This window comes from Oryctolagus cuniculus, chromosome 3 (assembly GCF_964237555.1).
Source record: "Oryctolagus cuniculus chromosome 3, mOryCun1.1, whole genome shotgun sequence".
NCBI lineage: Eukaryota > Metazoa > Chordata > Mammalia > Lagomorpha > Leporidae > Oryctolagus > Oryctolagus cuniculus.
The window spans coordinates 164,184,730-164,208,461 of NC_091434.1; the positions used below are offsets into that span (position 1 = coordinate 164,184,730).

Here is a 23,732-nt window from a genome sequence, read left to right on the forward strand (position 1 = left end):
TTTGTTATGTTAAGGGTTGCAAGTCAGTCTTAGAAAATGGAAAATTTTTCTTTTTTGACAGGCAGAGTGGACAGTGAGAGAGAGAGCAGAGAGAAAGGTCTTCCTTCTGTGGGTTCACCCCTCAATGGCCACTGCGACCGGTGTGCTATGGCGGGTGCACCGCGCTGATCCGAAGCCAGGAGCCAGGTGCTTCTCCTGGTCTCCCATGCGGGTGCAGGGCCCAAGCACTTGGGCCATCCTCCGTTGCCCTCCCGGGTCACAGCAGAGAGCTGGCCTGGAAGAGGGGCAAGCAGGACAGAATCCGGCGCTCCGACCAGGACTAGAACCCTGGTGTGCCGGCGCCACAGGCGGAGGATTAGCCAAGTGAGCCACGGCACTGGCCAGAAAATGGGAAATTAAAAATTGTCCCCTCAGGCCGGCGCCGCGGCTCACTAGGCTAATCCTCCGCCTAGCGGCGCCGGCACACCGGGTTCTAGTCCCGGTCGGGGCGCCAGATTCTGTCCCGGTTGCCCCTCTTCCAGGCCAGCTCTCTGCTGTGGCCAGGGAGTGCAGTGGAGGATGGCCCAGGTGCTTGGGCCCTGCACCCCATGGGAGACCAGGAAAAGCACCTGGCTCCTGGCTCCTGCCACCGGATCAGCGCGGTGCGCCGGCCGTAGCGCGCCAGCCGCGGCGGCCATTGGAGGGTGAACCAACGGCAAAGGAAGACCTTTCTCTCTGTCTCTCTCTCTCACTGTCCACTCTGCCTGTCAAAAAAAAAAAAAAAAAAAAAAAAAATTGTCCCCTCTTCTAGTTTCCTCAGTTCTTGGCGAGATGTTTCATTGCTTTCCTGATGCCTGGGCTATTCTTCACGTTGTCCCCTTTACTCACAGTGGCAAAGCCCAGGGATGCTGTCCCGTCCTACAGCCGTGTCAGCCTTCCATGGAGTTATAGCTTGGTTCCACCTGTCTTCTTCTTTTGGTCATTCCTTCTGAAGGCACTTAACCACTGTTATTTCCTCTCCTGTATGATTTCTCACTTATTTTTTGCCTTTTGCTTGCTTCAGATTGTCCCTTAAACCACTTATCTTTTTGGTATGTGGTTGGCTGGCTCTTTGGAACAGGGAGAGAGTGGCCATTTTTTGAAGAGTGCTAGTAAATGGGTACTTTTGTGCTGAAAGATCTAAAGCCTTCTGGGGAAAAAAATTACTGAGGCCTCCCTTAAGACAGTTATCAGTGTAATATCCATGGGCTAGGTGGGCCTAGCCTGTCCTTTTGTTTGGTGCATTGAAGAGGAGGTGAAGTCTGTTTTCACTTTTGGCTGCTGACCCTAAAGATTATTCCACTGCCTTGTCACTCCCGATGAGCCTGATTGGATCCTGCAATGGTTTGATTTTGCCTGTGCAGAGGAAGTGCATGGTGATAGTGTTTTGTCAGTGACTACTTTGTAGGGAAGTACTGCTTACAAAAAAATAAATAAAACCAAACAGCCCTGACACAACAGTCTCTGCATATAATCGGATGAATTGTAGAGTGCTGGCTGTATTCCAGCTTCTAGTTATAACCTTGATGTGGCACTAACCTGGGCTGAATGGGATTCTATTCTGTAGTCATTAGGGGAATGTTCTAATAGCCAGGTTTTTTTTCTTTAATTGTGTGTGTGTGTGTGTGTGTGTGTGTGTGTGTGTGTTTTAGTTTGACAGAGTCAGACAGTGAGAGAGAGAGAGAGAGAGACAGAGAAAGGTCTTCCTTCCATTGGTTCACGCCCCAAGTGGCCGCCACAGTGGAACTATGCCAATCTGAAGCCAGGAGGCAGGTGCTTCCTCCTGGTCTCCCATGTGGATGTAGGGGCCCAAGCACTTGGGCCATCCTCCAGTTCCCTCCCGGGCCACAGCAGAGAGCTGGATTGGCAGAGGAGCAACCGGGACTAGAACCTAGCGCCCATATGGGATGCTGGCACTGCAGGCAGAGAATTAACCAAGTGAGCCCGCGGAAGTCAGTTTTTTGAAATTGACAGTGAGGTCCAGTCAGTGTTTATGATTCTGGGTCCCAAAGCAAGGATGTCCATAGGTGGTGTTCTGAAAAGGAGGCTCTCAGTAGTTGGGGTGAAGTCTTAGTAATTTAGTGTGAGATTAACAGTCAGGCCTCTCCTTCCCCATGCTGAGCCTTTGATTTCCCTGCTCTCTGTTGGGGCATCCTATTTTAGTTCTTTCTCATCTCGTTCTCATACCTTCTAATCCAATCCTTGCCTCTTTTCCTAGATTTACATTGAGAAAGGGTTTTTGATTTTAGCATAGCGCCTATTCCAAGGAAAATCTTCAATAACCCATAGAAACTGGATTTCCAGTTTTTAATAAGCTGCATGGTTAACCATATTTCCTGGTCTGGGCAAAAGATATGAATGCTGTTCATTCTTTCTCTTGGGGAGTTATAGCAGGGTCTCTGGGGACTGATAATTACAACATAGTCTCTCTGCCACTGTTGTATTGCGAAGCATCATCTTGGATCTACCTCAGATGGCTGTTGGTCTTATCGGGCCTTGCGTGTGATGGGGACCATCAGGGCTGATGAATCAGATTTCAGCATTGTCTCTTCTTGTTCACAGGTGATGCAGGTTCTGAATGCGGATGCCATTGTCGTGAAGCTCAACTCCGGAGACTATAAGACTATCCATCTGTCTAGCATCCGACCACCACGGCTGGAGGGGGAGAACACACAGGTGAGAACAGGGAAGCAGCTGAGCCTGTTCATAGAAAGCAAAAGAAGGAGCTCGAGAATTAGATTTTAATCTCCAAAGTATTATTTTCTGATATCTGCAGCCTGGTCCCATTGGGCAGGCCTCAGTGTCACCTGAACCACACGCACTGCTTTCAGATGGCGACTGTTGCCACCCCCAAGGGAGCTTGAGAGCAGTGAGGATTGGCATATGTGTGATGCTGGATGAGTTTTATTTATTAGTAAGGTCTAACTTGTCTGTGAATAAGGAGACAAGAAGCTTTATGTCTCACGTATGTGATAACAGGGCAAGTTTCTGCTGGTCATTTTGATTTGATATTCCCTTATGCTTTTGCTCTGGGGGTTAGTCACTCATCTTTTGCAAGTGCTAACAGTCATTGTCGATTACACTGGCCTGTGCTGGGGTCTTTTGGCCAAGTAGGTGGTTGCCTTACTAATGGATATGCCAATTTTGATCAATTATGCTTTGCGTGAAAACTTCTAGAGCTGGTGTTTAGCATATGGATACATAATTTTGTTTCAAATTTTATGGTCATTTTCTTTCATTTTTCTGTGTTATTCAAGATGAACGTTTTTGGGGGGTTTTGTTTTATCCTTCTTTTGAAGTTATTTTCAATAACAGGTTTAATGGTATTTTAACAGGTTTAATAGTATTGTTGACAACCTTTTTTTTTTTTTAATTTATTTATTTATTTGAAAGGTAGAGTGACAGAAAGAGGGGGACATAGTAAGATCTGTTGGTTTACTCCCCATATGTCTGCGAAAGCCAGGGCTGGTCCAGGCCAAAGCCAGGAGCCTGGACCTCCATCCAGGTCTCCCTAATGGGTGGCAGTGGCCCAAGTACTTGGGCTGTCTTTCCCAGACACATTAGCTGGATCAGAAGCAGAGCAGCTGGAACTCGAACTGGCACTATTATGAGGAATGCTGTTGTTCCAGGCAATGTCTTAACCTGCGCCCCAATTCCAGCCCTTGTGTCCTGTTTTTACAGATATCTTTCCTATTCTTTCTATTGCCCTCTGATAAATGAAGTGACTCTGTTGAGTAATTGTACAAGCAGGTCCTCAGAGCTAAAGGCACATGTATGGATGGTTTTCAGAAATGAGATGTTGTGGTTGATGTTAGTTCTGTGTACTAGCTACTCTTTTGTTTATCCCTTTGCAGTTCTAAAAATAAGGAATTTGCTTTTCCAGTGTTGTACATGTACCCATGTTGTGGCGCATTCACAAGTTGAAGTCCATGCCCTGTTTTCATTTCTGTGCAAGTTTACAGGCAGCCCATAGGAGTAAGATAAAAATATCATGATTGTCTTTTGAATCAGATCATGCATCCAGAACACACAGGATGGGTGATTTGAATGTCGAGCCAGTCAGTTCATTTTCTCCCTGTTTACCCCCATGGAGGAGGCGATTGAATGCAGCAAACAGTATTGCGGTAAGGTCGAGAATGTAAATGCATGAAAGCCTAGAAATGCCAAAATCAGTTTCTCTTGGTAACTGTAGCTGTGCCTCATTGCACAGAGTAAATATGCATCTCCAATTGTGTCAGGATGGGAGTAGTCCACCAGTCTGCATCTGTGCCGTACCATTGGAATCAGGGTTCCCACAGCAACCACAACTTTGCAATTCTTGAGCGTTAATGTTTGTGCCTGCATCATCAGCCAAAGCATTATGTTAATGTGGACTATGTAGATGAATTCTAAGCAGGTTTTAGAGAAATGGCATGTTTTAGGTAGGATCATAGCAGGTTTTCTGAAGTAACAGTTAACTTACTGCTGAGAATTTTGAGTTCTTCCCCAGTCCTTTGGAGTTCCTCAGTGGGAAAAAAGATGTGTTTCTCTTAGGCTGACGGGAAGTTGATAGGATTCTGATTGTAGAATTTCTTTTTTCCTTACCAAGGTGGGTGTTTTTTCTCTCTCTCTCTTTCTCTCTCTCTCTCTCTCACACGCAATTTACTTCTGAGATCTAATTCCATTTTAAGAAAGTTCCCAGTAAGGCTTAGCTGTAACAGTCTTCAGCATATGGTTTCTGAGGGAAATAAGGGATGATCTTCATTATTGTTAAATTCCTCAAGAAGAATTTACAGAAGGCTCGCATCAGAAATAAGATGCTGTAACATACTTTGAATATAGTGGTGGAGGGCCCCCTCAAGGTTTCCCAGAGCAGCTTGTATATTGTGGGAGTTCAAGAAAAGAAAATTAGCCCACACAAGTTAGAGAACACAGCTTAACACTGGCCAGCGTTAGGACAGCCAGATGGGTCCGTTATACTTGGTTTTTTAGATGTGCAAGTAAGGTACAAATAAAACCTGAGGGAAACATTATTTGGGAGCCAACATTGTGGAACAGTAGGGAAAGCCACCATCTTCAATGCCTGCATCCCATATGTGTGCCAGTTCAAGTCCCAGCTGCTCCACTTCTGATCCAGTTTCCAACTAATGTGCCTGGGAAAATAGAGGAAGTTGGCCCAAGTTTGGGTCCCTGAACCCATGTAGGAGACCCAAATGGAGTTCCAGAATATCTTTTTTCTCTCTTTGTCTGCCATTCTCCTTCTCCCTCTGTTACTTTGGGTTTTCAAATACATTTAAAGAAAAATACAGGAACATTAATTGTAATGTATTTTATTTGACTTAATGACTTAATAGATCCACAATCTTATTTATTTATTTAAGATTTATTCATTTATCTGAAAGTTACAGAGAAAGAGAGAGAGGGAGAGAGACTGAGATTTTCCATCTGCTGGCCCACTCCTCAGTTGGTTGCAACAACTAGGGTTGAGCCAGGCCGAAGCCAGGAGCCAGGAGCTTCTTCCACGTCTCCCACAGGAGTGGATGACCCCAAGCACTTGGGCCACCCTCCACTGTGTTTCCCAGGCCATTAGCAGGGAGCTGGTTTGGAAGTAGAGCAGCCTGGACACAGACTGGCACCCATATGGGATGCCAGTACTGCAGGCTGTGCCTTTAACCACTGTGCCACAACACCTGTCCCCATAATCATATCTTTTGAGCACTTAATAAGAGAATGAAAGCTTAAAAAAATGAGGCCCCCAATACCAGATCCGTGGACTGTAGTATATGTTTCACATTTGCAGCACATTTTAGTTCACTCTGGAATGTTTCAAGGGCTCAGTGGCCACATGAGGTTATGAGCTACTGTTGTAGGCAGCACAGCTTTGAGCAGATCAATATCTACTGGCTGCCTTTTTTGCTGTAGGGACAGTGAAGGGGAAGCAGGTAGAAATAAACAGATACCCTTTTGATTCTACCCTTTTTGGATGTATTGGGGGACACACACAGGTCATTTCATTTATGTTACGTGCTGTGAAAGAAAAGTGTAGGATTTAGGAGAGTTGCAAATCCTGGAAGGCTTCTTTGAGGAAGTGCCGTTTAAGGCCCAAAGGGTAATTAGGGGTTAGCTAGATGAAAAGAGAGAGAAGACAATTTCTGATGTGCAAAGCAGCAGTGACAAAAAATGAGAGGAGTTTTTGAGAATAGAGCAGTGGATGATGTGTGAGTGGTAGGATACACGTGTCTAGGAAAGTGTAGTCCGGGCCACCACGTACCTCTTCTGAAAACATTGCAGGATATTCATGAAGAGAGAATGTGGGACGTGGGATGAACTGCAGGGGATCTGTGTGACAGGAGTAAGGATGTGTGACGTCCGGGTGTGGTTAGAAGTGGGCTTGGGAGTTCAGCAGGGCCCATTTGGTGAGGACTTGTATGTCACGATTTGGGGGTTTTATCTTAAAGAATTTCCAACATGGGGAAGGCACATTTGGATTTAAGCACCCTTGTGTTAGTTGTTTGAATTTGCAAGGTATGAAAGTATCTCTCTTGTAAGAGAAGATCATCCTAGATCAAAACCGGTGTGCAGCTTGGAGTTTGTGGTCAGCATCGACTGACCAGCGTCCTGGGGTGACTTGTGTGCTGAACGGGATCTATGGATGTGGCTCCAGCAGTTTATTGGTATCCTGCAGGGTTCAAAATAGTTGCCTTTCTCCTGGAAGAAGTCCCCAGAGTTATTATCAGGCGTGCAGGACCCCTACTGCTAATGGCAACATTAGCAGAGATTTACAGTAGGGATGCAGGGACGACAAAGCGCCTCAGTTTCCCATTGTGGCATATAATTCTATGTGTGTGAAGCCTGAGCAACAGGCGTTCTTTTACTGTGTAACAACTCTTCCTACAGCTACAAGGGAAGCCCAGCCAAGTATGTAAGGTACACATGTTGCGGCCATGACCTCTGTTAAGTGTAGATGACATGTTTGCAAATAAGAGAAGGCCACCCCTTCCTCCGGCAGCCTTGTGTCAGAGAACATGTCTTGGCAAGCAGAAGGCAGTGTGGATTTCAGCTCTTGATCTCCTTTGTCCCTGTTGGCCAGCTGCCCTTCTGTATGGCACAGTGTGCACAGGAATATGTGCTTGTCTTCGTGGTAGAATTGCAAAGGAAAATGTCAAGGATGGGAATTGGGGGTGGTCTTACAGTTGGAGAAACAGGGTGCTTGGAGTTGATGGGAGATGAAAGGAATTGACCTGTGGTTGCAGAAGACCTTAAATCATAGACTCAGGACATTACCAAGGGGCACCCATCCTATGAGTCCAGGGCCTTTAGAAAGGTCCCTACCTTTAGAAAGGAGAGAAAGATAAACTGACTGTTTACACTGCTAGGGCCTTTTCTAACCTGAAGAACCAAGTGGGAGAGGGAACTGGAGGGGTAGGTGAGGAGGGAGAGTCTTTGACATGAGCATCCTCAAAGGCCGGCAGCTGTTGCTAGATAGGCCGCCCTGTGAGCTTCCTGGTGAGGCCTCCGAGGGCCTGGCTTTCAAGGAAGCCCCAGCAGATTTCTTTTAGTGGTTCTCCTCATGCTCTAGTGACCTGTCATCAAGTAATATAGATCTACTGAGCCATCTATAAATTTGGGTCATAATAGGGCAAATTGGATTTTTCTTTCTTGCATGCAGAGACTAGTTCATTTCTCTTAAATTATACAAGAAGACAAGGCTTCGCCCTAGGCTAACTGTATACTTCCACTCCCTGGGTTTTGGTTACTTTCTAATTGGAGCCAGAGGAAGCCCTCGGATGAGACAGGGTGATCAAAGGAACTGTTTTCACCCTAGGTGGCTGCTTTCCAATATTATCCAGGAATTCAAGGCTACCCTCTGCTGCTGGGTTTTGGTTAGAGCTTGGTTTGTTGCTGGAAAGGTTGGTGGGAGGGTTCAAAGCGGAGGTATATAAAACTTGCCTCCGATGGTTCGGCTGGATGTGTCTGTTGTTGATTGTGTTTCTGTGCCATAGTGCTCCTGCATTATTCAGGTCAAGTCCACTGTCCTCTCTTAGGCCGTGTTAACTCCTTCATGCTGAGAGCCCATTTAGAACACTGACGCATGGGGCTCTTGTGAACCTGAACATGGATCAGGGTTTCTCTGAAGGCATAGTTTGTTTTATCCAGTTGCTTGCCATGGAGAAGTTAGTGCTAAGTCTTGGGGAAAGGCTGTGGGTTTTCTGAGCCGCTGCCTTAAAGGAGATAACACATTGTGCAATCTCAGGACTTCCTAGGGAGCGCTCCACTTTGATGTGAAACGCCAGAGCCTAGTGCTCTGTTGCCCAGGGCTGCTGTGGGCTTTGTGTTGCACTTGGAGTGTTAATGACAAAGGAATCAGCCCCCAGGCATCTGATGAAGGGTCTGACTTATTCCCCCATGAAGTCGGTTCTGGCGGTGCTATTGTTGGCAAAGAGGTACAGAGCTGAAATTTACCTTGAAAACAGGTACATAAAGTACTCATCCCCCAGTATGAAGTGGAGAAGGTTTGCTTTCCTTTCCAGGGCCTCTTCCCAACCTCTATCCTGAGCTTGCCTCTTCCGTCTGTGGCTTCCCTCTAAACCGCCCCCCCCCCCCCCCAAGTGCATGAGCTTGGTGTTCTGGCAAGTGTGGAAAGCAGGAGGGGGAGACTGTCCCCCGAGCTGGCAGCCCCAGTCCTTGGGAACTCACTCAGCGCGTAGAGATTCCTCCCCATCAGGGCCTCGAACTCCTCAGACTTGGCTGCCCTCTGTTAAAGCTGCTGTCTGCTTACTCTCCCGTTGTCCTTGCTGCCTTCCTCTTCTGGAGCTGTCTGCCTGGCCTGCTCTGCCTGGGTCTCCTGTGCAAGTGGAGAGAAGCTGCAGGTAGGCGCATTATTAGTGGTGCCCTGGTGTTCTAAGGGGTTTCTTGGTCAGAGGCAGGGCTGTTCCTGGGGCTGGTAACTCCTGTGTACAAGTCCCCCCGGGACTTTGCCATTTTCACACAATTAAAAGCCATCTCCCACCTATTCCCCCCAGTTTAGATTTCTGAAGACAAGATGACTGGTCTCTCTGGGCACTCAGGCAGAGGATGCCTGTGCTGAGATACACAGCAACAGGAAGCTGTGGGATTGGAGTCCCTAAGTGATGTGGGGGCAAACCAATAAACCCACTGACTGTGATCTCGCATTGGTGACTGGGAGCATAAGGCAAATAGCAAATTAGAGAGGGACTCCAGCTTGGCATTAAGGACCTCCGAGAAAAGCAAAAGCTCTTTGAAATGGATATAGCATTTCAGCGGATTCCAATGGAGAGATTTGGGGACTGCCGCGCTGTGATCAAAAGACGTAGGAATATGTCAGAGCACTGGCACAGGCATTCTGTACCAGTTTCGGATTTGTTTGATCTGTGCATTTTTGAGAACACTTGAAACCTCCATTGTTAAAAGACTGAAAAAAATTACTATTAGAAGACTGTGGGTGGGTCTTAGCTCATCCATTTGAGATTCCAGAATGTGTATGTCCTATTTCGTCAGGTAAATATCTAGGTACCACCACTGGAAACACTAGGGTGATCTGCTTCTCTGCTGGCGAGGTCACTGCAGGGCAAGCCTGGCTCCTTGTGATGAGGTCAAGACATTGGTATCTGGGTCAGTAGTAGAGCTTCCAAAAATGTGCTTTCCCTGATCCAAGTGAATTTTAAACTAAAGAAAACCCTGTGTGCCTGTCTTGTTGCCCTTTGATTCACTTTCTTCTTCCCATTCTAAATTATATTCTTTTAGTCCCTTTAGTGTTGTATCCCGTCCTGGTGATCTTGCCTATCTCCTTCAGATAATTTTTATGGCATTTTAATAGTCTCCTAGTGGGTCTTGGTGGCTAATTCTTCTCTGAACCTTTTGCATTGATCTCTTTCTGCCCATTTTTCTCTCTCTTTTTTGACTATTCCTTTAATCATCACTATCACACAGTTCTACATTCTCAATTTATCTAAATCTCCCTGGTACCAGTATGTTCATATTTCTTGCCTCTTCTTGTCCTGTGAGGTGCAGTAATTCTCTGTTGTTTCCAGAGTTGACAGCACCATTATATCTGCTGTCTTGTGGCCATTTAACATCCTGCTGCGCCTGGGAAACCTGATTCCATTCCTTGGCTCCTGGAGGCCTCTTTAGGACAGAGTCTTCCATCCACAGTCTTTTCCTTTCTCTGTAACACCCTGTACAGTTATCTACTTAGGGACTCCCTTTCTTGAGTCACCTTGAATGGCATTGTTTCTGAGCTTCACAGCTGCTCCTGCAGTATCTTGTGTTGTGTTGTCAACACAGTAGGCACTTAATAAATGCTTAAATAAAAAATACCTGCTGAAGCAAAAGACTTAATTTCATATATTGCAATTGAGTGGGCATCCCTTTTACCACCCACCTGCCACTGCTAATCTTGACTGCTTCTGATAACATCCCAGCTTGAGCCAGTGTCGTAGGGTCTGAGGATCCCAGGAGGGAGGTTTTGCAATCCTGTTTTTTCCTGCTTCTTAATTGGATTGCTTGTTGTGCTGGCTTAGGTCACACATGGCTTAGTTTTCTGCGGGCACTTCCTCTTCCCCACTTCCAGTTTCAATCTGGTTGCTGCCATTGGAGTGACGAGGCCTGGTTCCTCTCATAATGTGTATTCCATTAGCGCTGTGCAGATTGAGTTCAGTCCACCAGAGGGGTTAATTTCAGAATTTTAACTGCTTTTGAAGATTGGTCCCCAATTAACTTATTTTAACACCTCTATTCTTGCTCTCTGTTTCCCAAACATAAGCATTGAGGTATCTTGATTCATTGAAGTTTTAGGTGCACTCTTTACTGAGGGCTGTATTTTTTTCTGCTGTTGTTGACCTTGTTGGTTGTCAGATTATTTCTTTGCTTGGAACTAATTTTAAAATCAATTAGAGAGCTTTCCCTTCATCTTTCTCTCTTTATTTATGAGACACTGATTGCATAGCTACCTACACTGTGTTTAGATAAATTACCCTTTTTTTTTTTTTTTTGCATAACATTTATATTCAAGGCAAATTTAGTGCAGTCAGCCAGGACTTTGCATTTTTGCCGGCCAGGGCTATAGGTTTCATTCCTTGGTGAGCTCATTAGCTTTGTGCTAGGCAAGCTCTGTTCACTTCAGAACCCAAACGTTTATGTTCCTCGTGTATTACCTGCGCTGTGGTTTCAGGAAATTATTTTTTATTAATATGGGGTTTATAATTTTAGTCCCTGAGAGTCTGATCTTGACCAGTGCCTAGTACTTGTGTGCGTTGTGGTTACCAAGTAGACTCCAGACGGGATGTGGGAATGTCAATGAAGTTGCTATCAGTCCACATCGGTATTTAAGCAAAGCCTTTTTAGCACTGAAGACTGGAAGGGGAAGCTGAAGGACACAGATGCTTGCTTTTCTCCTAGCAAATGACAAGCCTATTGCTTAGGCATATTTTTGATGCTACTTTTCATTTTCGCTTTCCTTTGAAAAGCTACAGTCAGTGTATGGGTAGCTCACATTCTGTAGTCCTTAACCTCCCCTGCCTGCTTTTGGCCGCAGATTTCATTGCTGGGTTCACTGTTGTGTTGGTGGCCACCTTGGTAGATGGCTGTGTCCCGGTAGGATCTCTGCTCAGTGTAGCCGTGAAGACAGGCTGGGGAATGTGTGCTACTTCCTTGCTCATTTCTCTTCCAGAAGGTAGTTGATGTGCTTCTCTCCCTTTACTGGGCACTTGGTGAGGCTGAACCCGTTGTGTGGGGCATCTGCTATATCTTGGAGACTGGGACATTGTTTTCAGAGTTGGGTTGCTGCTGCTGTCTTGTTAATTTTGGATAAGCCACATAATGGGTGCTGCTAATGCCTCATTTCTGCATGAAAAATACCTCCCCTTTTGCTTTTCTGCCCCATCCCACCTTCCCTTCTCAGTTGGATTTTCTGGGATCTGTTACCAGCCAACTGCCTAGCACATCGTTCATCCTCGAGTGTTAGGTAATGTCTGGTCGCATTCTCTGTGGCCATCTTGATTCACTGTTTGGAATCTGGGGATGGGCAGCGGACACTGATCCTGGACTGTCTGATTCTGCCCCTCTACCATTCCTGGGCCAGTCTCCTTATGACTGGGAAGGCTGGACATTTTCCATAAGCTGCTGTGCCTTGTAAGGTGGGCAGCAATTAGTAGGAAGCCACATTCTTAGTCATATGGAGCTGCCGGTAGCATCTGCTTCGCCAGCTGGAGGGGCTCCTTTTAGAACGACAGCCTTGCTGAAGCGGTGGGTGGGGCTTGGGGAGAGACTGCTGATGTGCCCCCTGCCCTGGGCTCCATTTCCAGCCTCCTGACTCCCTCAGGTTCTGGCCTGAGGCCTGGCCGCCATGCGTGGGGTGCAGAGTGTCCTCCCCTCCCGTCCTGTACCTCGCACTGCAGCTGCCGTGAGTGAGGGCACTGTGTTCTGCCGGGGAAAACTGGCAGACAGCTGTATTTGCTGGTTTTGGCCATTGGGGCATCCAGGATTATTAGGCCAGTTCGTACTTGAAAGAGGAGGGAGACTTGACATCACTCAGAGCAGCTTATTTTATTTATTTAGTATAAAGGGGAAAGAAGTTATCCCAGCCCCTTTGGTTTCAGTGTGCATTAAACCACCAGCTCAGCGTTTTCCGTAGGAAAACATCCAGGGCTCCTCCGCGCTGTCTGAGCCAGGCTTTTCTGCCCTTTGCAGGCTGCTGCGCGGTGCCCGCCTCCTCGTTCTTAACACTCGTAGGCTTCACCCTTCCTTTTCTTAGCCCCTCCCAATCCTTTGCTGTCAGGAGTGAGTGGCTCGCTCAGCCTGGATACTCCTGTTGGTGTACCAAGTGATAGTTCTTCCGCAGGTGCGTGGTCTCAGAAAATACCAGAGTTTGAGAAAATGTAATCGCCTCAATGGAAAAGCCATTAAGTCACTTCAGTGTGTAGCAGCCCATTTGGGCCCATTGTTGCTCTTAGATATCTATAAAGTACAGCAGGCGCGAAGTCACTGGGGCTGTAGTGGAGAGCTGTGGCTCCGTCCTGAAAGATACAAATTAGTGTCAGCATATCTGATCCTGGGGATGGAACAGGACAGAGCAAACATTCTCTGTAATAAAATCCTACAGGCTTTCGTCTCTCACCTGCATCACCCTACCCTGACGGCGTGAACTCTGAGGCAGAAGCTGACAGTAGTTCATGTCTGCCTTCTCTTTCTAAGAATGTAATTGAATGTGCCCACCTCAGCGCTGGGACTTCCTTCCACAAGCACACTGACTTCCTCACCCCGGGCTCTCGAGTTTTATTTGTTTGCTTTTTTTTTCCCCAAAGATTTATTGATTTATTTGAATGTCAGAGTTACAGAAGAGAGAGGGAGAGACAGAGATTTTTCCATCTGTTTGTTCACTCCCCAAAACAACCGCAACAGCCCAGGTTGGGCCAGGCCAGAGCCAGGAGCTTCATCTGGGTCTCCCACGTGGGTGGCAGGGGCCCAAGCACTTGGGCCATCCTCCGCTGGCTTCCCAGGCCAATTAGCAGGGAGCTAGATGGGAAGTGGAGCAGCCGGGACAGGAACTGGCTCCCTTAGGGGATGCCCGCTTTGTGACAGGCAGAGAGGCTCTATCTGCCAAGCCACAAGGCCACCTCTGTTTGCTTGCTTTTGTGTTTTGACTTGCAAATACTTTCTTAGAAATGTCTGAATGCTAGGAGCATAGACTTATGCTCCTGCTACTTTTGTGTTCCTCTGGACAACTTTGAATTACTTTTCCCATTCTCCCACAGTGGGTCTCCGTTGGAGACCACGTATGTAAACTTGGATTTGAATGATGAGGTTATTGAGGGCCAATACACTTGGGTCACTTTACATCGCTTGTTAATGCAGACCACTGGAAGGAACTGCTTGCTGTCTGGGTCCCCTACCCTCATATTCCTCTTTTATCCTGTGCTGGATGTTTTGGATGCTGCATGAGCCCCCTATGAATGCCCAGCTTAGTTGTAACTGACGGTTGCCCTTTAGCTGTCTTGGTCTGGATTCAGCCAGAAAGAGTAGCTTCTTGACCCTGAATAACAAATCTGTGGTACTCTAGGTTTTGTGAGTCACCATTACTGAAGCTGCCCATTAAATGCAGTTTTATGTTCTGGAAAACTACGTTTGCACAATTTAGGCAAGACCGATATTGTTGTGCTCTCAGAATTTACATCAGTTTTTATCTTAATTGGCAAAATCTCTAAATCCATAGTCCATGGTGATTGGAAGAGGGCCCCTCACCGACAGCAGTGTAGTGTTGCCTCTATATGAATGAGGGCGGGCCGAGGCTCCTGGTGAGGCAGCGTTTTCCTCATTCGGCCTTGGCCATGTGAGGTTCCACCTGGGCATTTGCACGCTGGTAGAAGGCCTCAAGACTTACTTACTGGGATCCTGCAGTGGCAGCAGGCCGTAGATCCTTGCAGCTTTGCCGTCCTTTTCCCAGCTTCTTTGTCACTCCCTCTTTTCATGGCCATCTTTGCCTTTCTCTCTCTTCCCCTACCGAAATCCTCATTATCCCTGTTTTAGTGGATGGTCAAGATTCATAGGAGGGAAAGAAGAGGTTCTGTTTGCCTTCTTCTCCCTCTGCCAGAAGTCCACCTTGACTGTGTCTTTCTGCTTCATTGTAACCTCCTGAGTTCAGGGATGTGAAGCCCCTCGTGACGGTGGCAGTCCCTCATCTCCAGGCCCCAGGAAACTTGGATAACGTAGAATCGAAGGAAGCAGTTGCGACTCTTCCCTCTACACGTTGTTATAGAGTTCGCAGATTTCATACAACCATGGATCAGAAATACTGACAACTTGTGTTTGCTTTCACCATGCACACACCTGCTTCTTTGTCATAAAGCACATGCAAATACTGTGTGCACTTTTCTAGAACGGATTGGGGTATCTGCCTTTGGCCTCCTGGTGCCGTGGGTGGGAATGACTGCCGTCCTGAAGCTAGAGAGCTGGGGCTTGTTTACTTGTGGCTGGTATTTGACCTTGGTACATCTCTTTTTACCTCTGTCCTCTTCCCTGCTAGGAAAATGGTGCTCGTTTGTACAGTTCTAAGGTATCCCCTGACGCGAAGTTCTTCTCTAAGGGCAAATCGCCGCATTGTTAGCTGCTAGATTCACTGCAAATATGGCTGCCCTGCATTATTGCTTCTCATTTCCTGTAAATGAGCTCCAGGCCTTCTGAGTTTACACAGGTCTGCTCTGAGGACAAAGATTAAGTTGCCGCGGTAGATTCTGATTGAACCGCGGAGTGGCAGTGTGTATTTGGGGCCTGCCCCTGCCCTTCTCGTAGCTGCTCTCCCTCTTTGCACTAAGCCCTAGGTGTGAGGCACCCTTTGTGTCCTCTTGACTCTGACAGTGAACCCAAGCTGAGCTCTCCCGCTACAGTGTGGGGCGGATCAGTTTTTCTTAAGGCATGCTTTGTCAGCTGCTTGGGTTAAAGGCTCTGTGATTGGGACAGAGTATGTTTATTTTTCCCAACTGCTCAGTCGCCCTTCAACTTGAGAAGCACCGTTCTTCATTGTTTCTCTTAGCAGTGGGAGAGTGACAGCTTACTAAAGCTGTCTTTCCAGGATTTTGGTCACTGACAATGCCTTTCTCCCTTTTTGAGCCAGACTGAGGCTGTTTCTTCTCTGAGCACATTCCTCTGCACGCATTCTTGGAACCAGCTGCTAACCAGACGTGGCCCTCTTAGCTCTGGACCTCTCCTGAGAATTCCCATGAGCGGAGATCAGAGTTTTGTGTGGAGAACAGGACTCTCTGGGGAGCAGGAACGTTCCTTGGGTGTATAACACGCTATCTGAGCTGATGCAGAGGAGGGGCCTTTTATTGACGGTTTCAGGCTGAATTTCCCATAATAAAAAGAGAGCGCGTTTATGAAGCGGCACCTTGTTAGAGCGGGGCTCACACCTCGTGTGCGATTACATTAGCTGACTCTGGTCAGGCCGGCAAAGGGTGCAGGTTACCGGCTGTGCTTCCCTCCGGCATGTGCAGGCAGCTCCCGTGTGGGTAGAAGAAAACGCAGGTGCTTTATGGCACCTGCAGAGAAGCGCGTGGCAGTTGTGGATACAGCATGGAGGACTCCGTAGGCACCTTCTGAATTGTGACTGCACCACATCCTGGCTTGTGTCTGGCTGACTCCACTGAGAGAGAGCAGGGAAGCTTGCCCCGACAGTGGTCTGCCCACTTCTGATTGAACCGTGGAGTGGCAGTGAGGTTGAGAACTGCCATCTGGAAGACTGATTAACTGATATATGCTAAATAAGTACAGAAAGATGAGATTTAAAATCCTGTGGGCTTATTAATTTATGATGTAAATTCCAACTGCCAAACCAACCCAAATGTTTTCATGGGCCAAGGGCATTCCCTTGCTGGTGGAGAAATTTACTGCTTGTAGAATCTGAGGAAAGGAGTTGGCGCATGCTGAGGAAGTCCAAGGTGGCCCTGAGCACCTGCTTGGCCCAGCAGACTATGCAGTGCTGGGTACACGTTCTCTCACTTATACCCTAACCCTCTTTCGTTTGGTAGATGTGGACACGACTCAACTGCTTGGGTAAGGTCTGCTGGTACGTGGAGGAGCCAGGGGGTGTAAGTGCTTCTACAGGTGCCACTTGAACTGGGATGCTGGTGACTCCCTAGTGTTGAATTTCCACAATCCTGGTTTTCTCTGTTTCTGATGTCTTTTAGAAGCTACAGCCATTTGTCTGTTGTTGCAACACATGCTTTCCTGTTTCAATAATTTTCAATAAATATTTCCTGCAACCATTTTGATGGCACTGTGGTTTATATCAAGAGCAATTCTAAGATATTTCCAATGGATGTTTAATGACTGTTAAGTTGGTTTCTTGTATCTCTAATTGTATTAAGTTTTCTTGGCGGTAACCACACTGTATAGACCCGTCAGGCCAACCTTAGGAAGAGGTGGGAGTCTTTTCTTTCAGCACTCTCAATACTAATCCTTTTTGTACAAGTTTCTGAACCTGCTTTCAGTTTAATTTTCATTATTTTCTTTTTTTAAAAAAAGAAAATATTTGAAAGGCTGAGTCACACAGAGAGAGGAAGAGACAGAGACAGAGAACACTTTTCTATTAGTTGGCTCACTCCTCAAATGATGGAAGGGGCAGAGCTGGGCCAGACTGAAGCATCATTCAGGTCTCCCACATGGGTGCAGGAGCCCAGCTACTTGGACCATCTTCTGCTGCTTTCCCAGGTGCATTAGCAGGGAGCCGGGTTGCAAGTGGCAACCAGGAATTGAACTGGTACCCATATGGGATGCCGGTGTCACGAGCTGAAGTTTAAGCTGCTATGCCACAATACTCGCCCCCTAAGTTTTGTTACTTACATACATTAAATTACTAGATCACTTATCCTTCTGCTTTCACCTTTATATAATTCTCTACTGTAGACATTTATTCCTGATTATAAATATACCATATACCTTTTATAAATTGGAGGAAAGATAAGAGACGTTAATATAAATGGATTAAATTTCACCACCTAGAGGCACATCAATGCTGTTAATACCTTACAGACATCTCTGTTTGGGTTTTATGAGTACTTCCCCTTTCTTTAAATAATTTTCTAAGCCATGATGTTTAATGGCTATGTAGTTTTAAATAATGTAAACTAACCATAACTTATTTAACCTGTTTTTGATGTTTAAATTATTTCCAATTATGATGAGAATGTCTTCATTTTAGAATAAAAATTTGCCTCGAAGATGAGGGCTGGAGCAAGTCCCTTCAGTTCAGAGCCAGCTTGCTGGTAGCTTGTGCTGTGGTATACTGCCTGAAATTCATTCCACAGATGCACAGTCCCGTGGGGGCCGGTAGTCCCTCTAGGCAGCACGCTCACCAGTCACCTAATTCCTTACCTCCTTGGGCTGAGAGGCACGCTGAGATCCAGGCCCCTTGCCTTTGGTTGCCAGGCCTGCTGCTTCACCCTACTTCCAACTCACACACAGCTGAACTCGCAGCTTTTGAAATAAAGGGGAGAGAAGATGGTAAATCTTTTCCCAGGGTCCACTCCTCTTTTCTGTGGCCCTGGCTGGGAATCAGTGTGACACTTTAATGGGAACACAATGGTTCCCGGGACAATTTCAGGCCTGCAGCCTGCAGTATTTCCCTGTGTTGGCCCATGTGCTGCTCTGTCAGGTACTTCCACAGTACTACTGCATGCTTGTGAGTCTTTGCACAATTCCATTGCCGATTATTAAATTGTACCCTATTGTGATGGAAACAGTTGCCTCAAGTAAAGGTATGTAAAGTAGTTATATTTAATTAAAATATAATAGCATTAGTGACCAGTAGGTAATTAAAATCACTGTTGCTGGTTGGAGGGAATGGACCATGTCTCCATCTCAAGGAGGAAGCTGCCTGTCAGGCTGGGTGGGAAATGAGACATACAGCTCTGCCACAGCTCTTCTGTCTCTGTGTGGAAGCCTGAGCGCTGTCAACATAGTCTTGTTTGATTTCAAGAAGCGGTATGATATTTACAAGAAGTTTTGACCTAGATTGTTGAGTTTTCCGTATTCTTGAATCTTGCATCTCAAATACACTTTATTTTTTTATTTTTTAATTTTTATTTTTTTGACAGGCAGAGTGGACAGCGAACCGTTGGTTCACCCTCCAATGGCCACTGTGGCCAGTGCACCGCGCTGATCCGAAGCCAGGAGCCAGGTGCTTCTGCTGGTCTCCCATGCGGGTGCAGGGCCCAAAGACTTGGGCCATCCTCCACTGCACTCTCGGGCCACAGCAGAGAGCTGGCCTGGAAGAGGGGCAACCGGGACAGAATCTGGTGCCCTGACTGGGACTAGAACCCAGTGTGCCAGTGCTGCAGGCAGAGGATTAGCCTATTGAGCCACGGTGCCGGCCTCAAATACACTTTAAGTAAAAAGGCAACCATTGACAAATGCAGGTCCAGGTTCAGTGTATGATCCGAGTCCCATGCCTTGGGATTGTGGAGTTTAGAATAAGAATACAACCAAGAAGGTACCAGCCAGCACTCTCTCATTTGGCTATCATCTGCATGTCCTATTAGAAGGCATCCTCAGATTCTCTGCGTACAATGTATACATGCTCAGTTGTGCGTTCTTTTCTATGTTGTTTTCTTCATGTAGTTTCTCTAAGGGTCATGCTGTGAGCAGCCTCTCATCAACCCCCTGGCTAAAGACTGACACGTTGATTACTTCCAGTACATTCTCTCTTAGCCACTGTCAGTCTATACCTCTGGCTGTTTCCTTTAGGATCAGCTCTTTATTTGATAGAAGTCCATCAGCTGGAGGGGAGAGGGCCATAGATGAGATAGTGTCGTCCCCCCCCCCCCCCCATCTTCCTTCCCAGTTAATCATCCCTTTGGCTAAACATGTTTCAGAGAACCTGGGAGGCTAGAGGAGGAGGGAGGGTAAGAGCTGAGTTACCATTTATTGGCTCCCTGCCGAAAGCCACACTGTATGACCCCAGGGTGGTCACTCACTCTTTTCTTACCACCTTCCTGCCTCTCCCTCATAGGCTTTCATCCTGTCCCCTCTTAACTAATCTGCTGAGCTGGCTGTAGGAGCCAGTAGAGGGCTTTGGAAGGTCACTTGCAGGCTTAGTTGTGTTTGATGCACAGGGGAAGTGTGAGTGTGGAGATATTTTAATTTGTGCACAGGTGTGTAGCTTGGAGCAACATCGGCTCCCTCTGGTTTGATTCTGATGAAACAAAGCTGTGGGTTTGTGCTGAAATGTGCCTGCAATTTCAGGTAGGGAAAGAATGGGTTCAAGGCTGGGAATCATTTAGCAGTACTGTTTGGATGGGCTCTTCTCTGTGATTCTGAAGAAATTAGTATGTTGGTCATTGGAAAAAAGTAATTTTCCTTCTCAACTCCCTGCCACACTTGAATAACTTTTGGAAAATGTAGTATTTTACCCAAATCCCTTTCTATATTCCCTTTACTGTCCTTTTACTGATTAGCAAAATATTTATGTGAACCAAGAAGGCTGATTTATTTATTTTATTGTCTGTTTTAATGACTTGCTTCTCCCTGGTGCTGGGTCTTTTCTGAGGTCCAAGCAGGTGTCATGATTTCTTGTGTGGTAATAACCTGTCCTCGCTGGTCTGCATCCTCAAGGGACTACTTGTGGTTTGCCCAGCTTTAGGGAAGTCTCCTCCCTTGGGTGGGTAGTAAATCCATCCCGATGCCCCCACCTAGGGACAGTGTAACTCATTTGACAGACAGTGTGTGGCGATGAGTGGGAAGACTCAGCATTCTGACCCTCTGATTCAGCCGTGAAAAAGATCGAGATGAAAATGCCAGGTGTCAAATTGGACTCCATCCTCTTGCTCTAGAAGCTGCTTTCCTGTCTGAGGATTTCACACCTGGTTAATTTACTGGCCAAGGTGATCCAGATATTCTTAATCATCACTGTCCATCTGTCCAGGCCAGAAATCAAGGCAGTTGCTAATGAGGATGGTGTTTGGTGGAGAGACGGAGAGGTCTTCCATCCCAACGGATGGAAAGACCCAGATGGCCACAATGGCCAGGGCTGGCCCGATCAGAAGCCAGGAGCCAGGAGCTTCATCTGGGTCTCCCACATAGGTACAGGGGCCCAAGCATTTGTGCCATCCTCTACTGCTTTCCCAGGCCATTAGCAGGGAGCTGCGTCCAAAGTGGAGCAGCCGCGACTCAACCCAGTGCCCGTATGGGGATACCGGCACCACAGACAGAGGCTCAACATACTACACCGTGGCGCTGGCCCCTGTCCCAGATCTTACAGCCATGGTGGCAAAAGGTGGTCAGAGGAGAGCCTCTGAGTGGAGATACAGCCGGTCACACATCCTTGTTTCCCCCTTATCCCCTTCTTCTTTGTTAGCACAAAGCAGTTACACTATACTGGCAGATTCTGCCGTGCTGAGACTGTACTCAGGTTGTGCCCCATAATTAAATTCTCCTTGCCTGCATGCACAGAGCTTAGGTGTTGTTTTAAGAATCAGTACAAAACAGGTATCTGTAATTTCTCCTGGTCCGGGGTAACTGGCTACATCTGCATGGCACATGTGTGTATGTTTCTTGCATGTCTTTATTTCATTCATCAATTAGCTATGGAATGGAAAGTTCTTTAAAAAAAAAAAAAACACTTCCTTCAGCAGGTAATTTGGCTATTTTTTAAGCATTTATTTTTATGTGTTGATTTGGAGTCATGGAATCAAAAGCACACACAATTTGCAGCACAATAAAAGGCTAAAGCAAAACACTATGAACTCATCATTGTCTCAGATGCGGTAAATTAGAGACCGTGGTACACAGCAGCTCATCTGCGTGTCATGGAACAGAAGCCACTATTACCCGCTTCAGGTCTCAGGCTGTAGCACCAAGGCTCAATCAGCAGGGCAGTGCAGGGGAAAAATGCTAAGTGTTGCTGCTTTCAATGCAGTTTCTCAACCCTTGGCTGCACACCACAATCACCTGGGGAGTTCATAATCGGCACTCAGCCCCTGGTCTGCTGCGTCAGAATTTCCAAGGGTGGGTTCCCTCTGGCTTCCCCTCCAGCCTCAGATGATTGTGATGTGCAGCTAAGGTCGAGAACCACTTACCTACCTGTCCGGCGTGGCTCTGGTAGAAATGGGAGATCCTGGGCAAGGGGGCTGGCTGGGTGGGGTAGGGTTTAGTCAGATTGAGAGTGATGGTGTCTAACCCAAGTAAAGTCTTGCGTGTGCACCTGTTTTTAGTCTGCCTGAAGAACGAAGTAGTCATATGTAGTATACTTTGGAGGAATCTCTCGTTCATTCATAGTAAAAGATATCATAGCCACTCATTTCTTAAACAACCACTTTAAATATTTCTTTTATAGAAACTCTTCCCTTATAAAGCATTATTATGTATCTGAATACGCTGTAAGTAGGGAGAGGAAATCATTCGCGTAGTAATATGATCTGACTTCCCTGACCTGTCCTGTGGTTTCTGCCAATAACCTCCTAAAAAGCCATAATAGGTCTTGTATGAAATGTATTGGGGTAACTTCTATTCTTCCTTAATGATATCCGTAACATAGCCATGATACTTAGGCAGAGGGTTTCGTTCCAAGTGTGATTTTTTTTTTTTGCTATTTAATGTTCAGATGACTAAAAAAGAAAATAATCCTTTTAGATATTGAATTTTTTGTCTTCTTATTTCATAAGATGACTCCCTGAAATACCTCCTTCCCCTTTGTCTTTTACCTGTTTATTTTTTAATTGTTTCAAAAATATTCTCTGTCTCTTGGATTGTTATCTTAAAATCAGCTGGGGAGCTTTCAAAAATGAAAGAAAGAGAAAGAGAAAAACCAATGCCCTGGCCTCAACCAGAAAAGTTAAAGCGAGTCTCTGGGCATGGAGCCCAGACCCCGTCTTAGGGCCTTTGATTCTAATTCTCAGATGCCCTTGGGTTGCAGTTGTGTTTGTTTGATGTACTACTTGGCCAGGACTTCCTGTCTGTGCTGTCGCGGTCTGTGGGCTGTCATGGACTCTTCTGCAGGCACCTTTTAGTGTCCCACTTGTTAGAAGGGAGCCCAATAGATTCCTTTACTTCTTGAATTTGGATTTTAATAAACAACAACACTGTGCCTATTCAGTTTTCTTTTGGGGGGGCAGACCTTATTAAAACCATCATTATTAATTCCCAGTGTTTTCTCAGAGTCAGGTAAGCATTTTTAACTGTTAGATTTAGTACTCTGAACTTGCTGGGCCCTGCTCTCTTGCTGTGAACGTGGGTGTTCCCCTATGGGGTCAGATCCATCCTCAGAATGCCTTTTTGCCAACCTGTACAGTAATGTTTACCACTCACCTACCTTTTCTTAACCCAGATGGTAAACCAGCAAGGATGTTGGAAGGGTATGTGTTCTAATCTTTGGTGAGAGATCCAGTCGCTGGGGAGTTTATGGCTGGACATGGGTAGTCTTAGAGAAGAGGTATTGTAATGTTATGTTTTAGTCTGTGAAAGTGGGCATGAAAGCTGGACTGATGCAAGGCGGAACAAATAAGACCAGAGGACAGCATGTGCCACCAAGACGTTCTTTGGCTGATGTTTAAATTGCATCAAATTAAAGGGTATTTCTCATTCTCAATCGCAGTGTCACCAAAGGGCAGAATTAGTGTCATTTTCAACAAGTTTGAGTTTCTGGAACTGTCACTGTCCCTGAGCGACACTAGGGATAGTAACTCAGTAAGTATTTCATGTTCTGAAGAGACAGGAAACCCCTTTGATGGAGGACTGATTAGAGTTACTGTTCCATGCCCACAGGACCCTACTATTCCCCACTACCCCTACCTCCCTCCAATACTTTCTAAAAATATCTGGAGAGGGACTGGCACTGTGGTGTAGCAGGTAAGGCTGCCACCTGCAGTGCAGGCATCCCATATGGTTACCAGTTCGAGTCCCGGCTGTTGCACTTCCAGTTCAGCTCTCTGCTATTGTCTGGGAAAACAGTGGAAGACAGCTCAAGTCCTTGGGCCCCTGCACCCAAGTGGGGGATCCAGATGAGGCTCCTGGCTCCTGGCTTTGGATTGGCTCAGCTCCAGCCATTGTGGCCATTTGGAGAATGAACCAGCAGATGGAAAACTCTATCTTTCTCTGCCTCTGCCTCTGCCTCTCTGTAACTCTGAATTTCAAGAAAATAAATAAAATCTTAAACATCTGGAGAAAGAAGTTCCTGTTCACCCAAGTCTGTCATAATAGAGTGGAAGAAATTGGGGCTCTGGAGAGAC

The 23,732-nt window shown here is 46.4% G+C and overlaps 1 protein-coding gene across 1 annotated transcript in view; it reads left to right on the forward strand.

The window, feature by feature from the left end:
- SND1 (staphylococcal nuclease and tudor domain containing 1) overlaps window positions 1-23,732 on the forward strand; it is a 410,316-nt gene that overhangs the window by 65,642 nt on the left and 320,942 nt on the right. The window contains exon 10 of the mRNA XM_002712078.5: window positions 2,581-2,694. Coding sequence (XP_002712124.1) covers window positions 2,581-2,694 — 114 coding nt within the window. The remainder of the gene's footprint in view (window positions 1-2,580; window positions 2,695-23,732) is intronic.